This window comes from Sus scrofa, chromosome 2 (genome assembly GCF_000003025.6).
Source record: "Sus scrofa isolate TJ Tabasco breed Duroc chromosome 2, Sscrofa11.1, whole genome shotgun sequence".
Lineage (NCBI taxonomy): Eukaryota > Metazoa > Chordata > Mammalia > Artiodactyla > Suidae > Sus > Sus scrofa.
The window spans coordinates 1,748,695-1,768,563 of record NC_010444.4 but is presented as its reverse complement, the minus strand read 5'-3'; the positions used below and the strand labels follow the sequence as shown (position 1 = coordinate 1,768,563).

General features: G+C 63.9%; 1 protein-coding gene across 2 annotated transcripts in view; it reads right to left on the bottom strand.

Annotated features, from left to right (window-relative positions):
- KCNQ1 (potassium voltage-gated channel subfamily Q member 1) overlaps positions 1-19,869 on the bottom strand; it is a 313,788-nt gene that overhangs the window by 220,547 nt on the left and 73,372 nt on the right. For both annotated transcript variants that reach the window (XM_021082619.1, XM_021082620.1), the window contains exons 3-6: positions 7,591-7,717; positions 7,133-7,211; positions 6,742-6,838; positions 6,129-6,269 (exon numbers count right to left, since the gene is read on the bottom strand). In XM_021082619.1, the coding sequence (XP_020938278.1) occupies positions 6,129-6,269; positions 6,742-6,838; positions 7,133-7,211; positions 7,591-7,717 (444 nt within the window). The remainder of the gene's footprint in view (positions 1-6,128; positions 6,270-6,741; positions 6,839-7,132; positions 7,212-7,590; positions 7,718-19,869) is intronic.

The window sequence follows — 19,869 nt, the reverse complement described above, 5'->3', positions numbered from 1 at the left end:
TGTGGGCGGGAGAGCGAAGGGGCTGCCGGGAGGCGCGGGGGGCAGAGCAGTGTGGCTGGCACGGTGCCCACCCCCTTCGCAGACAGGAGCACGGGAGGCCGGACCCGTGCTCGCCTGCCCGTCTGGGAGGCGCTCTGCTGGCCAGGCAGCGGGACGAAGCGGCCAGGTGCCCCCCCCCCCCCGCCAGGGCACACCCCTGGCCTCTCGGACCCTGTCCCAGACCTCCTGCGTCAAGTTAACGACATCCTTGCAGCTCTTTGAGGAAACAGCCCGACCCCAGAGAGCAGGCTGTCTTTCCGAATCCACAGACCCAAGCAGCTCAGGAAAGGGCCCTTCACAGCCGGCGTTCGGCGCTCAGAGCTGCCCGACAGCAGGCGACCCAGGCACCAGGTCTGCACGGCCCCTGGCACCAGCTCGGGGAGACAACTCGGCCGGGGTGCCCCCGCCCGGCAGCCACGCACGCAAACCCGGGGCACGTCCCCCGCCACCTGTGTCTCCCCTTCGTGTCCTCATGCACATTCCCAGGGACACGAGGCGGGAGAAGAGCTGCCGGTGTGTCCTGAGAAGCTGGCGCCGGTGCCATTTCATGTCCCCCTTCTAAAGCGAAGGGAGGCCCCGCTCCAGAGGGTGGCATCAGCTGCAGCCGCTCCACAGGCCAGGGCCACCTGTCCAGTGGGGGGGGGCCGCCAGGACTGGAACAAGGACAGCACCAAAGTGGCACCAGGGGTGGCACCTCTGTTTGGCAAACTCGCCACGCTGTGAATTCGGGACCATCTGACCGAGGGTGAAACTGAGGCCAGGGTCTCGCCAGTGCTGAGTGACCAAGCAGGCACCAAACCAAGACTGGCACATCCTGGGCTCCTGAGTACAACGCCAGGAGGCTGGGGACACAGCCAGGGCAGGGAGCTGCCGTTCCAGCAGGTCCAGGCCTCGGCCAGCCTTGGGTCACCAACCTGCCTGGAGGAGGCTGGCAGGCCAGTGCCAGGGAGAGAGGGCAGCTGGGCGGGTGGGAGAGGTGTGGACAGAGGGGAAACCGGGTGGGGGCAGGGCTGTCTCAGGGCAGCAAAGGGTATGAGGAGCTGGCCCAGCACTGCGGTCGAGGGGGAGATGCCGCCAAGCAGACAGACACTGGCACACGAGGGTGGAGGGAACGACCCAGCCAGGCCTGCAAACTCTGGGTAAAAGCAAAAGCGATCGGACTCTGCCACATAAGCCGGCTTCTTTCCAGAGGCAAAAAGCAAATCCCACGAACTCTCGCAGGGCTCCCCATCAGGCGAGTGGAGCCTCGGAGCCCTGCCGGCCTGCGCTCGTGGGAACCGGTGTGGGGACAAGGACGGCGGAGAAGAGAGGGCCCCACTCGGAGGCCCCTCCAAGCCTCGTCCACCGCACAGTACAGCCAGGCTCAAGGCCCCTCGTTCAGGAGGCCCAGGCGACTGCCTCGAGGGCTCGGTGCAGAGGTCACCTCCTCAGGAGGCCCCTCCTGCCGCCCGGGGAGTCGCGGTGTGCGGACCACAACCGACCGCGACCGTGACCCCGAGGGCGTGAGACCAAGGCGACCTGACCCCTGCTGCGCCCCAGTGCCCCGCGCAGAGCAGGCGCTGCCTGATGAAGGGCCTGCCGTTCTGCCCCACTGCCAGCCCTGCCGGAAACCGGAGGTCCCTGGGGGCCAGGAAGGGCCAACCCACACATGCTCCGAGAGGGACCGCCCTGTGCGGACGGGGCCGAGCGGGACCCTCAGACGGGAGGGCTAAGGGGCGGCCCTGGACCGCGGCGGCCGTGAACACCAGAGCGTGGACTGGTTTGCTGCAGGGTCACTGCCTGGCGCCGGGCTTTGGGGACTGCCCAGGGAACCGTGGCCAGCACCAGCCCCTCCAATGGACAACCAGCCTTTCCTGCATCCTCGCCGGGCACCCCAGGCTTTCTGTGCTCGCTGACGCCCTCTACCAGTTCATGGAAGCTGCACCCGCCTTGTGCCCAGAGAGCCCAGGCAACCTGCCTGGGGCCACGCAGCCGGCCAGCGGTGGAGCAGGGCCGGCTCCACCCCACAGGCCTGACTGTGTGACCCCTCCGCTTCCCGTTCCCCTGTGCTCCTGACGCTGACTGCGTTATCCTCCCTCGAGCCAAAGCTGGAAAGCTCTTGCCTTGGATAACCTGAGCTAAAGCCCCCTCCAGAGAAAACCAGGCCCAAACAGCACCCTCGCCAGGCCTGCTGGGCGCATGCGAGACATCACTCCAGAGGGCCGTCAGTGGGCAGTAAGTGCAGCGAGACGGACCTGCAAAGCCCAGCTGGTAAGGCCCTTCTCTGGCTGGGCTCTCAGAGCCCACGGTCTCAGCCTCGTATACAATAGTCAACAGGTGCAGGATGGGACCGGGGGGGGGGAGGGGCTGAGGTCCTGCAGACCCTCTGTTCTTAGCTGCATGGCTCTGAGCTTGGGCTTGGCACAGAGTCCAGGCAGAGGAAGAGGGGACCGCCACGTGGGGTCTGAGGGCTGGGAGCCTGGCACCCCTGGTCCAAGGGAGGTCCTGACACTGGCCCAGCCGCACAGCAGTGCCCACAGGCCTTGCACATGACCGTCTGGGAGCCCTGTCCTCACCCAGAGGCCCACTTGCCCCCCTGCCCCGGCCAGGAGGCCATGCTGCCTGAGAAGCCAGAACCTGCTGGACCCCACAGCTAAGGACAGTGGCCAGGCGTCCGCCTCTGTTTCAGATGGCGGCTGAATGCAGGGGCGGCTTCTAGCTTTTTCACTCTAAGTTCTAAATTTAGATGCGGGGGGTAAACAGCCCAGCAGCCTCCCGATTTTGGAGACCCCCAGGCAAGAAACAGAGGAGCCCGTGTTTGCAAAAACTGCTTTTCCCGCCACTCACACTTGTACACACAAACGCGTTTTGTCCCAAGGGCAAAGAAAAAAGTCTTACCTCCTCCCCCAAACACCTCAGCAGCCAGGCGAGGGGCGCCACACTCGGGGGAGCGGAGAGCTCCTGCGCCCGTGTCGGCGTCCCCATCTGGTGGGGGCGGGGGGGGGGAGAAGAAGGGGCGGATGCTGAGCCTAGAAACTGAGGCTGGGGGAGGGGAGAGGCCTCTCACGAGGCCTACTTGGGACAGCGCCGTCTTGGGCGAAAGTGCCGGCCCTGAAATTCAGGTCCGCCCAGACCCTTAGACGTGAGCCTATGAGGACGGAGGGTCTTTCCCGAAGTGACTGGGTTAGGAGTCTGAAAACAAAGTGGCCCCAGGCTCCTCGGGTGGCCCTACGCCCCTGACCGGCATCCTGGTGAGAGATGGAAGGTGCAGCGTGGCCCAGAAGCACCTGCCTAGAGCTGGAAGGCCCCCCCACCCCCGCCCCCAAGCTTCCTGGGAGCCCACCTGCAGCACCTGCATCTCGGAGTCCTGTCTGCAGAACCAGGAGAGGACATGGTGCTGTCATTTTGGCCACTCGGTCTGTGGGACTTGCTGTGGCCGCCCCAGGATGACAAGGAACCTGCTGGCCCATGGGCCACAGACATATCCACTCATCCGCCCACTCGCACAGCAAACCCCGGCCGAGCCAGGTGCCAAGGACACTGGGGCCACCCCTGCAGCAGCCACAGCCTGCCCGGCGGAGGGCACATCTACACGCCCCTCAGGACCCCCAAGGTGCCCTGGAGGAAACACAGCTGACGGCACGACTCGTGGCCCAACACACAACACACGTGGCCGAGGAGCTGGTCGGTTCCTGCCGGGCCCCGCCCAGGCCCGTGGGTCGGGTGTACAGCGTGCAGGCAAGGCCTGGGCCAGACACGCGTGGAGACCCTGCAGCGCCTCCCCAACCAGGGCCCATGGCAGCACCACCCAGGAAGCAGAGCCCTGGCTTGCTGCCCCCGATGGGACCCACAGGGCGTGATGGGCAGGGGACCCGGAGGGAAGGCCACCGCTCGGTGCAGGGCACAGTGGGTTCGAAGCCCCCGACCGGCTGCCTGGCCTTGCCTTGCATGTCTTGAGCTGTTTGTCCCAGACATGCCATGAGCACAGCCCATAACTCAAGCCTCGGCTGCTCTGCCTGGACAGCTGCAGGGGCCGCCGGACGCATGGGGGCCGTTTGCCCGGGAGCCCAGCGGCGGGAACAATGGCCAGGCCAGGCCCGCGGTGGCCGGGGCCGGGGCTGCAGCTGACGGCGAGGCCAGGGCATTGGTGCCAAGCTGGGCACAAAGAGCCCGTTTTCCCGGCCGGCGGGCGGATGTTTGCACAGGTGTGCGAGTGGGAGCGCCGCTCACAGGGGCCGGGCCGGGCAGCAGCTCAGAGCGGCCGGGAAGGCAGCAGGCCAGTGCCAAGGCCGGGCACCACTTATCAGCCGAGCCGCGGGCCATCACCCACGGGCTTCCTGCCCCGCCAGCCGCCCCCCAGGATTCCTCCTGGCCCTGGGCAGCCTGTCCTTCCAAGGGCCGGCCTGTCACCAGGACACGTCCCCTCCACCCACCACAGCGAGCTCCCTGCCAGGGCCAAGCCCTCCTGCCAAACCTGCTGGGGCCTGCCACACCTAGCCTATGGGGGCATGGCCTGCAGGAGGACGGGCAGAGGCTAGAACCGGGGCCTTCCCCAACTCGGAGCTGGGTCAGCACGTCCTCACCTCCCCTGAGCAGCCTGGCACGGCTCAAGCTTCCAGAAAAAAAGGCTGACTCAGCGAACGTCAGGAGCCCTGTCGGTCTCACAGGGGCGGGGGTGGGAGGTGGGGCACGTGCCTGCCTGGGGAGACACAGCTGGATGGGGCTCCCTGCAGCGGGGGGAACCCGGGGAGTGGGCGAGGGAGGGAAACAGGTCGGGTGCAGACACTGCCTGGACCCAGGGCCCCTGGACCCCGTGCTGCCCCAGGCTCCAAGAATACCTTGTGCGGGATGAGGCTCCCCGCACCCCGGGCTGAGTGAGCCCGTACGTCAGCCCACCCCCAGCCCCCACACCCCAGCCCTGCCTGAAGAGGCTCCCGCCAGGGCCAGGCTGCTCGGGCTGTTCTAGGCCCTCCTGAGCATCAGGTCTGGGCACCCAGGTGCACCCACAGGGCCACGGCCCAGAGGCAGCGTCGGAGTGGGCATTCTGGTGGGCACCCCTGCCCCCCACCTGAGGGTCTGGGCTGCCCCTGGCCCCCATGTGCTGTGTGCCTGGCCAGGGGGCTGCCAGTCACCCTGTGCCTAGGAAGGAGCCCAGGACCTTCCTCCCTCAAGGCCGATGGAGGGTGTGGTGAGGGAGCACCTTCTGTCCCCTGAGGCCCAGACGCCCGTGACACTGCGGGGAGCACGCAGCCCAGACGGCTGCTGCTGGCTCGGCCCCTGCAACCACCCGCGGCAAGTCTGAGTGGCCCCCGCACGTCTCCCTCCTCCACCTCAAGCCGGATTTCCTGAAAAGAGGCGCTTGACCCCCCCCCCACGCAGCAGAGAGTCCCGCCTGCCCGTGGGACCGTTCGCCTTTGTCCACCCCTCCTGCAGGCTGGCAGCTGGGAGAGCCTCCAGCCACCCAGCCCATGGTCCAGGCCACATTCAGGCTGAGCCGGGGTGCTGGGAGCTTGCAGGAGCGGACACAGCAGCCCCAGGAGCCCAGCTTCACAGCCGAGAGCCTCCACCCCCAAGGCGGAACCCGGGGCCGTTCTACGCCACGGCTGCCCAGGGCCAGCTACAGAATCCGCAGGCCTGATGCTCCGTCAAAACGTGGGGCACTTTCCTCCTCCTGGGTCTCCCACCTGTCACATATTTCTCTGCCCTGCAGCGCCATGCTCCTTGGCACAGGGACACTCACGGGGCAGGCGCAGGCAGGCCGGGGTCTCAGGCAGGGAACCAGGCTGGGGGTGCGGCCCCAATACGGACCCCCTGCACACTCCCTGGTGTCCCCTCGGACGTCCCTTACAAAAGGCAAGTTCCAAGATCAAAGCTCTAAGGACCTCAGGGCAGGGACCTTGGGGGCCCTGCGGCCGGCGCGGGGCCCTTCTGTGTGTGGAGCCCTGTGCCGGCCGCTCGGTGAACCACAAAGCTGCTGTCGGCAGGGCTGCAAGCCTGGGGGTCAGGGGGCGGAGGGTCTCGAGGCCCAAGGTGAGACACCAGAGCCCCAGGCCCGAGGCTGGGGCCCCATGGTCCCGATGCCACCTGCCCGCCCAAAGGTCCCGACTTACCACCCCCCACCACAGGGCGTCCGCGTAGCTGCCGAACTCCACTTGGCCGGACTCATTGACAGCGTCCTTCTCGGCCAGGTACACGAAGTAGGAGGAGAAGATGAGGCCCAGGAAGCCGATGTACAGCGTGGTGATCAGCTCCTGCGGGAGCGGCCAGCGGGGTGGGGTCAGCCCGGCGCGGGCGCCCCGGTCTCGCGGACGCACCGGCACGGACACCCCAGCCCCTGCAGGCCCGTGGCTGCAGGTTCCAACGTTCACCAGAAGTCTGCCAGGGCGGACATCAGACTTGGAGGACTCCCTCGTTTTTGCGACTCATAAACAGGCAGGTTGGGCCTCGCACCCCTGCAGCCAGCGCCCTGGGCGGACCCCCCACCTGCCAGCCCATCTGCCGCCAGTCTCCCCCACAGAGGAGGCGAACCGCTGGCCCCGTGGAGACTGCGCCTTCTGGGAGCTGTTTGCAACCCGCCCAGCTGTGGATCTGAGCTTCCCGGACCCTTTTCTGAGCTGCATCTCTGCCTCCTGTCCCATCCCGCAGGAGGGACAGGGGGACACACGGTCAGCCCGGCAGGGCGGGGACACCGGCCCAGACCCTGTCCTCCCCCGGAGCACCCACCTGGCGGTGGATGAAGACCACGGAGCCCAGCAGCCTCCAGGTGCCCCCCTGGCGGTCGACGTGCAGCATCCGCAGGATCTGGAGGAAGCGGATGCCCCTGCGGAGGAGCGGCCGCTGCGTCCACCCAGGCCACCCTGAGCCCCCCGCCAGCAGCCCTCCCCCACCCTCCCGAGGCTCAGGGTCAGGGCGGGGGTGGCCCCAGGCTCCCGCAGCCCCCGGATGAGCAGACAGAGGTCCCCAGACGGTCTGGTCCCAGCCTGAGTCCCCGAGGCGCTTAAGTGCTCGTGCTGGGTCTTGAACCCCAACTCTGTGAGTGCCCTGGGGCTGCGCCCCCACCCAGCACACGGCCCCGCCGCACTCAGCCCACACGGGAGCCTGCAGCCCCGCGTACCTGATGGCTGAGGTGGCGAACACCTGGCCTTTGGAGCCCACGCAGAGGACAACCATGGAGGCCACCACCACGATGAGGTCTGCAGGGGACAGCACCACTGTCACCAGCCAGGCAGCTGGATACCAGCAAGGTGCCTGGCAGTCACGTGGCATGGGGCCCAGCAAAGGGGATGTGGAGATGGGCTCTGTCCCAGGCATGCACAGAGGCCACCGACCCCACCTCCCCCACCCTGGCTTGCAGGCTGCTGACGGCAGGGACACCCCGGGGCTGCTGGCCTTGGGGTCCTGCCCCGTCACAGTTGGAAGAGTCTGGGGGTCTCCCAGCCCCCAGGGGTCCTCTGCTTGGTGGTGCTCCTGACGGGGGTCCAGCTGCCCGACCTCCTTCCCAGGGAGGGTGTCTGGTCCCTGCCTGGACATCTTGGGGTGGGGGGGGTTCCTCCTGGGCCAGGTGTGACTCACCAATGATGGAGATAGGCTTCCGGGCGAAGCGCAGCCGGCCCCAGATGCCCACGTACTTGCTGCGGCAGCCCGCTGACCAGAGGCGGACCGCGTACTCCGTCCCGAAGAACACGACCAGGACGATCTCCTGTGGGGACAGAGGGGCTCGCGCTCACCTCGTGGCCAGGCTCTGCCACCTGCCGAGACCAGGGCGGGCCCCGCACCCGGAGCCTCTGCTGAGATGCGGCCGCAGAAGGGGCCTGGGCCCTGGTCGGCAGCCTCGTCCCCCTGGACAGGCCTGCATCCCAAGCCCAGGTCCACGGCCGCATTCAGCATCCCCGCAAAAAGATCAGACACTATGACCCAGTAGGATTTAGACCTGGAATGCAAGGATAGTTCAATACACGAAAATCAACCAATACAATGGATCTCATGAACCGAAGGAAGGGAAAAAAATCAGACGATCTCACAATGACGACAGATGCAGAAAAAGCATTTGACAAGATGCAGCACCTTCTGTGATAAGAACAGTAAACACACTGGGAACAGAGGCCAGCCACCTCCGTGCGATGAGTGCCACAGGCGAAAGCCCCACGGCCGACAGCCTGTCCGATCCTGGGAACTTTTCCTGTAAGATTGGGACCAAGGCAAGGATGCCCACTCCCACCCCGTCCATTCCACACAGGACGGAAGTCTCAGCCAGAGCAAGTAGGCACCAAAGAGAAAGAAAAGGCTTCCAAATTGGAAAGAAGTAAAATGATCGCCGCTCAGAGATGATACAATCTTACGTGTGAGGAGCCCTGAAGAGTCCACGCAAAAAACCCGCTCAAGCTAATACGTTAGTTCAACAGAGGAAGGGGCGCAAAACTGATCACAAAAGGCAGCTGCACGTCTGTACACAAACCAAACCGTAAGCAACCTGGAAAGGAGACGAAGCAACTCCATGTGCATGGGTAGCAGACGGAGCAGAGGACTCAGGCATTCGCTCAGGAGGCAGAAGACTTGCACGAGGCGAACTGAGAAATGCCGCTCAGGGGAAAGAGGGATGACACATACACGGAGCCACGTCCCTGCGCAGGGACTGGAAGACTGGACGGAGGTAAGAGGTCGCCGCCACTCGGTGTGATCTGCGGATGCAAGGCGATCCCTCTCAAAGCCCTGGTGACATTTTTTTCCCCCAGAAATAGAAAAGCCTCTCGCATTCACACGGAATCTCAAGGGACCCTGAGTAGCCAAGGCAAGATGCGATCCATCCACGGAACGGAGCATTCCTCAGCCTCACAAACGAAGGCCAGGCTGTCACAGGCTACAGCACGGGTGGACCAGGGGTTGCCGTCAGCTCGCTGCCGGCGGCTGCCCGGCCCTGTCCCCCCTTCCCCAGGGAACCCGGCCCCGGCAGGGGATTTCTGCCTCCACCGGGTGACGGTGGCAGGCCCTGCTCCCATGCCTGACCTCCGCCGGCCCCACCAGGCAGTCCACCGCGAGGGGGCCGCCGGATACCCCCGGATGCCGCCCACTGATTCCCAAGTATCCAGAATTAGGATAAAATGCTGATACTATCAGCCGGTGTCTGGGGCAAGCTTGGGAAAAATGGGAGAAAATATGGGAAAATTTACGGCTTTCCGTTTGCAAGAAAAGTTCTTGGTTTGCAATGTGGAGTTCAGGGTGGGGGGCGGTGGAGAGGGAGGGGCGTGGACGCTCAGGCTCTGGGGCCTCACGGGGGAGTGCCGGTGCCACCTCGGCCCTCAGTTCTGGGGGCGGCAGCCTCGGCTGGAGGGTGGCTGAGCCCGGCAGGGCAGGGCCATGCGCACCGCCCCCCCCTCCCCTGGCCGGCTGTGGACGCCGACCCGCTGAGTGAACGAAAGAACAAATAAGCCGTCCGACCAAAGAGCGGCCCAGGGCTCCCTGGTTCAAGGGCTCCGTCTTGTGCATGTGTTTCCGAGATTCCCGTCGGGCCGGTTCTCAGGGGCGTGAGGAGCAGAGGATGGCGAGGCCCTCACCGAGAACGGAGGCGGGGTGGGGGGTCGGCTTCCAGCGTTTGGCCGTCCTGACAAGGGCCGCAGAGCCACCGCCTCTGGGTCCCCAGAGCTGAGACGCCAGTGCTGGCATCTTCAGAGAGGAGCGCTCAGGACCACTGACGGCCCCAGGGGGGCAGAACCCCATCACCACCAAAGAGCAGCCCCCGGAGCCTCCAAGCAGCTCTGCGAGTCTACACGCCATTGGGCTGATCCGTCCTTGGCAGGTCTTTTTCTTACTTTGATGCACTTTCTAAAAAGTTACTTAAAATGCTTCTCCAGTTACGCCTTAAGGGCACCTGAAGTGGTGAAGTCTCACAACGGTAGGGTAGCATCTTAGCTCCAGGGCGGTCTTACGCCAGACCTTCAGGTCAGTAAGTAGCGACTGGGAAGGCCCCTCCCCCCACCCCGAATTATCCCGGCCTCATGCTCAGAGCCACCCCTGCCCTCCTGGGGCTGGTGGCCTGTAGCCCCGGGAACCCCCTCTAGAGGGGAGGTGAGGGAATGCTTAAAACAACGCTAATCCCCAAAGCCTGTTCGAATCCAGATTCAGCTTGAGGCCTGGCGGGCCGCATGGGGCACTCACCGTGTCTCTGAGCCCAGGGCCTGGCCTGGGGCACTGCCGGTGTGCTGGGCCAGGAAAGAGCCTGGGGCAGTGGGCACAAGCATTTGCTCAGAGACAAGACGGTCACCACCAGCGGCAGCTGTGAGCACTGGGCGGGATGGCTCCAGGGGCCAAGCCCTGGCCTGGACCTCAGGACTGGACCGCATTCCCTGGGACCCCTGGGGGCAGGTTTCCTGGCCAGCCCAGCCCACCGCCGTCTCCTGGAGCCACCTGTCCACTGACTGGGGGCCAGACAGGCTGGCCCGAAGTTCTGGACCAACGGGGGTTCCGGAATTTTTTCAGCAGAGGGGCCCTGGCTGCTCTGGGCTGGAGGCTGCTGCGGAGGCTCTGGGTGGGCTCAACTGCCCTGTGTGGGTGGGTGGGGTGGGGAGAGAGCCTGCAGGAGGCCTGACCCCTAAGTCATCTCGTGGGGCCACCCCTGGTTCAGGGGACAACACCCCCGTCCAAAGCAGGCTCATGGAATTGCAGGGCTGCGTCCTCTAAGCTCCAGTGAAAGGGAGGCCAGCCTCCAGCCTCAGTGATCCGGCCCCAGAAGAATGACCTCCCCCCTCCCCTGCCCCAGCCCCCCTCCCTGCCCTGAGTCCCCTGCACCCCCATCCCCAGCCGGGGCACGCCTGTGGCCCTAAGCAGGCTCTGGGGAACCAAAGAGTACTAAGCTCCCCCCAGAGCCTGCCAACTGCTCTGCTCAGTTCCCCCACGCCCCCTGCTCAAGCCACTGCCCTGGCTGCCCCCTGCCCACATGAAGGGTCAGGGCTCACCCTGGCCCCCCGAGATCCCCCCACCTGGTCCTGAGGGCTCCGGGTCTGGGACCCTGTCCTTCCAGCCCCCCACCCCCGCCAGGTCCTTACACCCTTGTCCGTCCAGCTCAGGCACCCACAACACCCGGGAGCGCCCACCCCCTACACCTGACTTCTCCGCTGATAACGGAGGCGGCCAGAGGCCCCTGTCTGCGAGAGCACCACGTGAGGCCTGCCTGCCCGGCTGCGAGCAGGGGTCAAGGATGCCGGCCGGAGCACGGCCCTGAGCTCTGCCCCACAGATATGGGGAGAGGGGCCGTCCTGGGGTCAGGGATCTCGGCTAAGACCTCAGTCAGCAGAGGGGCAAAGGGCCCCCTCCCACCGGGCCCCTGTCCCTCAGGCAAAGCAAGGTCGCCTCCCAGCTGCAGCCGGCCTCATGGACCAGGGCCTCTGCGCCGGCCAGCCGCTGAGATGCCGAGAGCCCCCGCCCCGGGAAGGGCTGCGTCGAAGCCGCCATCGAGCCCCCCATCCGGAGGCCGTGCCCCTCCTCCCTGGGGTTTCGGTGCAGGAAGCCGGAGCAGACCGTAGGCTCCCCACGTGTCTCACGAGCAGCAGGTGTGGGGGGCAGCTCTTGGCTGCGTTATTCGGCTAACTTAGAATTGTTTTTTACAAAGGTCCCAACAAACGACTCAACTAAAAATGGGTACGAAGCTGGAATGGGCAGGTGTCTAGAGAAGACCTACAGTCAGCAGGCACATCAACGAGACTCAGCATCACCAACCACGGGGCAGACGCGACCAAAACCACAGTGGCACAGCCCCGAAGACCCTTCTGGGTGGCTCCTCCCGGGGAAACGCAGTGACACGTGCTGGCGAGGATGTGGGGAGCCTGGAACGTTGTGGGCTGCTGGTGCGGGTGGAAAGCGTGCTGCCACAGCGGGAACCATGCAGAGGTGCCTCCAAACACTAAGAACAGGAGCACATGTGATCCGGCGGCCCCACTGCCGGGGTAGCCCCAGAAAAACCGAAGGCAGGATCGCAAAGATATCTGCACGCGCACGTTCACGGCCGCATCTCCACACCCACCGGCAGGTGGAAGCAGCCCCGGTGTCCATCCAGGGATGAGGGTGACCCGAAACGTGGTCCATCCACACAGTGGAATATTACTCAGCCTTCAAAAGGAAGGAAACCCTGACTCAGGCCGCAGCGTGGACGGACCCTGGGGACAGAGTGTTCAGGGAAAGATGCCAGTCACAGAGGCACAGATCCTGCAAGATTTTACTCAAAGGAGGTCCCAAGAGGCGTCAAATCCATGGAGGCAGGAAGCAGAGGGGGGGGCAGCATGTTTAACAGGGACAGTCTCTGTTTGGAAAGATAGAAAGTTCTGGAGATGGCAGTGTGAGATTTCCTCAAGAGTCGCACCGCGGAACCGTGGACTTAAAAGGGGTCAAGATGCTAAGTTTTGTGTTCTACGTGTTCCATCACAGTTTTAATAAAAAGAAGGCTTATCGGTGCCTGCCAGGGGCTGGGAGGGAGCAGCCGCTGAGGGGCACCCTTTGGGGGCGATGATGAAGCTCTGGGACCAGACAGAGGTGGGGGCTCTGCCCAGCGTTGTTTGTGCATGAAATGGTCACCCGCAGAGGAGGTGCGTTTTGTCACAACAGAGGCCCCATGCCCCGGGCGCTCTGCAGCCAGGCCTCTGCCCTGGATGCCCTTCTGGGCGGAAACACGCGGCCTCACAGCGCCCTGAGCCTCGGGCTCAGCATCCTCGACCCGCTATTAGTTTCCTGCTAAACCAGCAAACCCAGCCCGGCAGGGGCCTGCATGCCATGTGGGCGCAGAGTCCAGGCCAGGCTGGACCCGGGCGGCTCCCTAAGCCCCGGAGGCAAAAGGCGCGGGGCTGAGCTGAGCACCGCCTGGGGCCTCGCCCTCCATGAGGTCGCCCCGCCACTGCGCAGAGAGGCGCTGGGACCCCTACTGGCCCAAGGTCGGGGGCACAGCCCCGCCTGCCTTCGGTGTTTCGGGGTAACTGTGGCCGACGGCAGATCTGCAAATCCCAAGTCAAATAAAGGGTTAGAAAAACAGGTGCTTATCTGGGCCTCCAGGCCCGGGCACGGGGGGAGGCGGCGGATTCCTTGGCCGTGTCGTAATCCCCGTGGCCCCGCCGCTCCCCCCGCCCCCAGACGGAGGAAGGGCCACGAGGTGGCTCATGGGCTCTGCCCTCTACGGTGGCTCCTGAATCCGCCTCGTCCCCAGGAAGACTGTGTCTGATTCAGACGCCCTGGGAACACATCCCCGCGGAGACGTGCCCCCAGGTGACAGGGGGCGCGACAGGGTGGTTAAGCCCTCGAAGCGCCCGTGCTCAGAGCCGGAGGAAAAATTCTCTTTCTTTTGCTGAGCAATAAAGGGAGCCTCACAGTGCCCGCCCCTCACCTGTGCTCAGAGGTCACGGCCCTAGTATCTTTCTAATGGAAAATCAATTTTAAAGGGAGTTGGAAGATGAACTGTAGGGAATTGGGGTTTGTGGGATGGCAAAGCCGGGGCAACTGAAAGCGGGATTTGGGGTCAAGGACGAAAAAAGGCGCAGCGCCCTCCCAGACGGCCCTGTGGACGCCAGACGTGACCAACACAGGGACAGAGCCGGGGACGCTTTGCAGGAACTGTCGGTCCCCTGGAAGGCTTCCTTGGTGAGAAGGACACCTGTGCTTTCCTGAGTAAACAGGATTTCACCAGACAGAAGGGGGCGGGGGCTGGGGGACAGGGGGGCCAGACCATGCCTCCTACCAGGGCCAGGGCACAGGTGACCGGGGTGAGGTCTCTGGAAGATGTGGGGGCCGCCCTGCCCTGGCTGGAGGTGTTCCCGCGGGGGCTGTGGTCCCGGTCGGCGGCTCTGGGGCCAGCTGTTCCACCTCCACGTGGGACCCAGTAAGCCACAGAGGGAGCCGGTCTCGGCGTTCCCGGGAGGGTCAGCTGGCCGGAGGGCAGCAGCAGGCGTGCAGGCTGCTCAAAGGCCCTTTGTTCGGGGGCTGCCTGTGGCCAGCTGCTCCCAGCCACGCACCCGTAGGGAGGGCCAGGGCTTCCCGGTGACATGTGCTGGGCACAGCTGGCCCCCCCCCGGCCCACAGTGAACACTGGCCGCCCGTGGAACAGCAGCCCCCAGCCCAGCTGCCCGGCGTGGGGCAGGAGGCGGAGAGGCCAGCGTGGGGCTGGGATCCTGCCCGGCCAGGACTCTGCTAGGGAACTGATCACCGCCCCCTCTCCCCGGCCAACTCCCCTTTCCCCGTGGGGAGGCCCTCTGCTTGGCTGCGCCCCCTCAGTGCCACGGCCCCCCCACATATGCAACTGACAATTTGACCCTGGGCCCCGAGCACCCCACCTCAGGTCCCAGCAGCCCGAGGTAGCCCTGACAGGGTCTACTCCCTGCTCCGTGTGGCCCAAGGGCAGGCACTGGGAGCCCGAGGGGTGGCCCTGCTGCCCAAGGGACATCCAGGCTAGGACAGAGGGCAGGCCGGGCGCGAGAGCCTGCCCTCTCCCACGGGATGGCGACCTCCAGGGCCACTAAACACCAGGGGTTGGGACCTGGGTCAGCCACCCCATCCCTCCGTGCGTCAGCGTCCCTGTCCCTTCCTGACTGGCATCCACACCCACGTGCCATGAACCCTTTCTGTCCCCCGGCCTAAGCGTATGTGTCCCTCCCCAGGTAGCAGCACTCAGCCCAGCCCAGCACAGCCCTCCCCACCCCCGAGACCTTCTGAATAAAGGCCACCCAGCCGCAGAGGGGAGAGTGGCCCGTGGTCACCCGGCTATCACGCAGGCAGACGGTGCCCGTGCCCTGCCTTGGCCAACTGGGGTTACAGGAGACTCGTGCGCTTCATGAGGCGCCTCCAGCCCGGGGACCCAGCTCGCCGCCCCAGGCCCATGTCAGTGACGCAGGGCGCCCGCGTGCCACTGGCTCCCCTCCCACCCGGGTGTCTCCAGCTCAAGCCCGACACCCGGCCAGCGTGGGGGAGGCCGATGCAGCGGGAGGAGGGCCCCGGGGCCGGCAGTCTGCTCCGAGCCCAGCACGGGGCTCAGCAGGTTCTGATGAAGCAAAGCCGGCCCATCCCCCCACCCTGGAGTGCCTGGCAGAGGGCGGCAGCCAGAGGCTTTTGGTAACTGTGTGTGCCTGCGCATTTATACAAAATGCTATCTCTCTATGTTACTGTATTGTCCTCTGCTTTTCACGAGCGAATTTCAACCGTCCTGTAGGGAGGACACTTGTAAATGCAACGAAGCCACTGGCAACGGCATGAAAACGACAGATGTCCCCAGGGGTGCTGGGCCCGGGGGCGGGCCCCTGCGGGCAGAGGGGCTGCCTGTCTCACGGCCCTCGGCCTGCACCCTCCACTGGGGCCTCCTCTGCCTGACGGTCACTTAGGAGCGTTAATGCCCAGAGAGCTAAGCCTGGGTACCTCTGCAAGCCTTTACTTCTAATGGACTGGGCTTCCATCGGAGGATCGCAAGTTTTCAAAGCGTCTTGAGTGGTTTCACGGCCACGTAAACTGATTGGCTTTCCAAGCGGCCCCCGGCGTGCCGAGATAAAACATCTTGGTTATTGGGCTCCAACTCTAGGGCCGGCTTAGAACCGCGGTCCTGGGAGTGTTGGGCACCCCTCCCACCACCTCCCGGCTCTGGAGGGCTAGAGCAGCAGACAGGGACCAAGCGACAGTCCCTAGGCCTGTCCGCCTCCCGCCTCTGGAACTGAACCGTGAGGGAGCCACACAGCCCCGGGGAGGAGGCCCCCTCCCGTGCGGCTCACCGTCCTCGAAGCGGGGCCTGCAGCCCCAGCCGGCTCCAGGCAGGGCAGAGGGGAGCGTCCCCACGGGGCCTGGCCCACCCTGCAAAGGGCGAGCGCCGCTGACGGGTGTTGGAGGAGCCAGATTCGGGGATGCTTCTTCCATGGCTGTAGATAACGGGGAGCGTTTGGGCTACCGTTAGAATCTGAAATTGCTCATAATCGCGACATGTGACCGTCCACGCCTTCACTTATCCTCCAGCTGCTAGAAAAGCCCCATCCTGAGAGCGAGGCATCGATCCTCTGAGGAGCGTATCCGACCCTCGCGGTTCCAGGAGCTTTTGCTTTACGTGGTGTGTCACGTTCTCTGGCGCATAAAAGCTTGTGGTTGTGTCTCCCCTGGAAACGGTGCCTTGTCCCGCTGGTCTCGGCACTGACCCCGATGCCGTCTGCCCCGCTTTCGTGATTTCCTCGTGTGTGCCCCGGCCTGGCATCGCTTTGGCCGTCTCTTCGTTTCTCAACGGTCACTACCAGGGCGCGCAACGGAATTCCTCCCAACAATGGATTGGAAAACCCTCTGCCAGTCTCTGCCTTTTAACAGAGGGAGTCAGGCCATTCGCACTTAGTGTACAATTGGGCACATCTGGCTTCTTCCCACCTTCCTCGCTTTTTGCCATTTCATTTGCCTTCGTTCTCTTTGTAGCTGCCACTGCATCAGCATAATACGTAGTCCCTTTTTATCATGAATTTGGGAGTTCACTGACCTCATCCATTCCGTCACTGTCATCTCTCAGTTTCTTGACTCAAAACTAGACCTGCTCTGGCCTAGAATCAGTTTCTACTGCAGAGTTTCCCCTGTGGCTTTCTCCCCACTGAGGCCGGAATCGGTGTGGGCTTCCTTCCCATCCACGGCTCCATGGGTCATCAAAACATCTCCATAAAGCCTCTCCAATGCGGCGTTCAGGGACCCCAGGAAAACCCGCACTTTCGGCAAGAATGCTACCTTCAGCGTTCCCGCTGTGGTGCCGCAGGTCAAGGATCCGGCATTGTCTCTGCAGCAGTGTGGGTCCCTGCTGAGGTGCAGGTTCAATCCTTGGCCCGACACAGTGGGTGAAGGATCTGGGTTGCCACAGCTGTGGTGAAGTTCAAAGCTTCAACTCCGTTCAGTCCATGGCCCGGGAACTTCCACAGGCTGCTGGTGCATCCAAAAAAGAACACGAGTGCCAACGTCACCTTGCAATCACTTAGCCTCCTAAGCTGAGACACGGGTGGCGGGGACAGGCCAGGGGCAGGTGTGGCAGGCGGGGTCTCGGACGGGACTGAGTCAACTGATGACTTCGTTAGGAGATGCCTACTTTCCTTCCTCACCGCCAGCCACTCTGGCAACTGCCAGCTGTGCCCATGAGAGATGGCGGCCCCACCATGGCTTCGGCATCCCCAAGATTCTGGAAACCGAATAAAGTCATGTGTCTCTTCTTCCTCTTTTCAAGACGTGAAACTCCTCAGGGGCCTGCACTTCGGAGTCTGGGAAGAGCTGCCTCCCAAGCAGAGAGAAAGAAGGAAACCTCCCAACCTTCCCTCCTTCCTTTATTCGTCCTGGGCCAGCTTGCCGCCCCCAACACCAGGCCCCCCGCAGCTGGATCCCTTGTCCACCCAGCTGCACCCACCATGCTGCAGCCCCTCCATGTGTCCCATGTCCTTGATGCTAACTCAGAGCCTGCCACCGACCACCAACGTCTCCGAGCCACTCGGCTCACCATCTGCTGGGCACCTGGACCCCCAGGCCATGCCCAAGGCCGCCTCCTCCAGGGGAAGAGCAGACAGGCTGGGGTGGCGGCCTTGCCCACATAGCCTCCGTTCTGTCCCCTGCAGCCACCTCCTTCCTGCTCTGGGCCTTCACCTTTGTGGCTTCTCCCCGAGCCTCAGCCCCTTTCTCCTTGGTGCCACCTCCACAGGGGCTGCCCACCCATCCTACCACCAGCTTCCTCCACCGCCCGGTCCTCCGGTCACACGGAAGCTGCCATCATCACATCCAGTGGAACGCAGGGCTGGAGCACAGCAAGCTCTCCTCTCACCCCGGCTGAGTTCCCGGCCCTGAGCCCAGCACCAGGCCCAGGACCTGGGCTGGGCCTGAAGTACGCCGGGCAGGGAGGGTCCCTAAGGGTCACTCACTGCTCACGCCAGAACAGGGCAGGCCACAAAGAGCCCCACTCGGGCACTCTGCAGGGTTGACCTGTGTCCCCGCAGAGGCCACGCGCTGAAGTCCTGACCCTCGGAGTGGCACTTGAGTGGACATATGGAAGCTGCAGATGGGCGTGGTCAGGATGAGGTCACCAGGACCTGATCCAGTAGGACTGGTGGCCTTAGAAGACGGGACACAGATACACAGGACAGTGTCGCATGAACACGAAGCTGAGGCCAATCCGGTGATGCTTCCACAAGCCTGGGCATGTCACTAACTGTCACAGAACCACCAGAGCTGGGGGACAGGCCCTGCCAGATGCTCGCCTATGGCCTCAGAGACACCAACCCCGCTCACGCCTCCACCACAGCCTCAAGGGCACCCTGAGCTCCAGCTTGTCACTAAGGTCAAGCCAAGGGCTGGACGGAGGTCCCTGGGGACGTCCAGGCTGTAGGCCCCAAAGCTTTGTCCTCCCAGAAGGGGTCCCAGGACGTGGGCAGCCGCCTCCCTAGGCAGCAGAAAAACCAAGCTGGAGGCGGCATCCCCGGCAGAGGACAGCAAATCCCCACTTTCCGCAGCAGGGCGATTCCCGTCCACAGGCCCCTGTGCGGGGTTTCTTTTCAGCCCAGGAGCCTGGCTGCTGAGGGCTGTGAACGGGAAGAAGCCCACCCCTCCGATCATCCGCGGGCCCAAACTTAAAATCTGTAGAATGTAGTCATTTAAGAATCGACCCCCAGCTGGAAGTCCACCGGCCCGGAGCTTTGGGCATAAGAACCCTTCCTCGTGAGCCGCTGGGAAGCGATGAAGAGGCTCGGCCTGCAGTGCGGACAGCACACCAGCGCTTCGGCAGTGGCCGCTCCCACCCACCCACACGTACGCATGCACGCGCGTGTGTGTGTGTGTGTGCCCGTGAACGCGGGGCCCTGCGTGCGCCTGCGTGCGGCTGTGTGACTGTGCACGTGAGCGCGTGCGCCTGCGTGCGTGTTTGAGCTGGTGCAGGAGTGCGTGTGAGGTGCACGCGGTCACACCTCTGTGTCCTGACCGCGGGGGACCCACTCTGGGTCCACATGTCTACAGATTTTAATGACAGGCGTGAACTTAAACAGCTTTTTTTCCCTCTCCAGGAGTGTTTGAAGGGATCGGGAGGCAATTGGGCACAGAGTTTGCTGTTTCAGAGCTGAGACGTGAGCGGCTTCCGAGGTGGCTGCTCTAGGGCTGAGGTTTTCAGAGTGATAGCCAGAGACACGGGCCGACTTGCCGTGGACGGGAAGGCCGGCTGCTTGAATGTCATTCCTCGAAGAAGGGGCTGCCTTCCTGGGGAGCAGAATTGAGAGGCACAGCCCAGTCTGATCTTCGCCCCCCCCCATGCCTCTGCCCTGCTCCCCTGACTGTGACCTGTTGCCAGAGAGCCGAGGGGTTTGGGAGGGGACTTCAAGCAGCTCTGGGCCCAGAGCCTGTGTCCCCTCTCAGGGACCTAAGGTGGTCCCCAGCACTCGGGCAGCCTGTGCAGACATGGCAAACCCCGTTCCTAAGCCATCAGGGAGCGACGGCCCTTCGCGAGACGGTCTCGTCTCCGGGCTCTGGGTCTCTGGCTCCTTGGGGAACAAATGCCTTCAAAGGCACGAACTATCCAGAGTGTTGAGAAGAAATAGATAACGCAAGAGCCCTGGATCTATGAAAGACACTAAATTCCTAACAGAAAACTTTCCCACAAAGAAAACGCCAGGCCCAGATGGCCTCGCACGTTCTATCAAACACAGAAATACAGGGATTCTGCACTAGCTCTTCCCACACCGAAAGGCTGGGACCCTCCCCAGCTCATCCTAAGAGGCTGGCGTTACCTCGTGCCAAGAGCAGTGAGGTGACACGCAGACCCAGACAGTCCGTCGTGAGCAAAGCTGCAAACGTTTTCTGCACCGTTTTAGCAGCTCGAGCACAATACTGTGTTCTTTTATAATATGCATCACG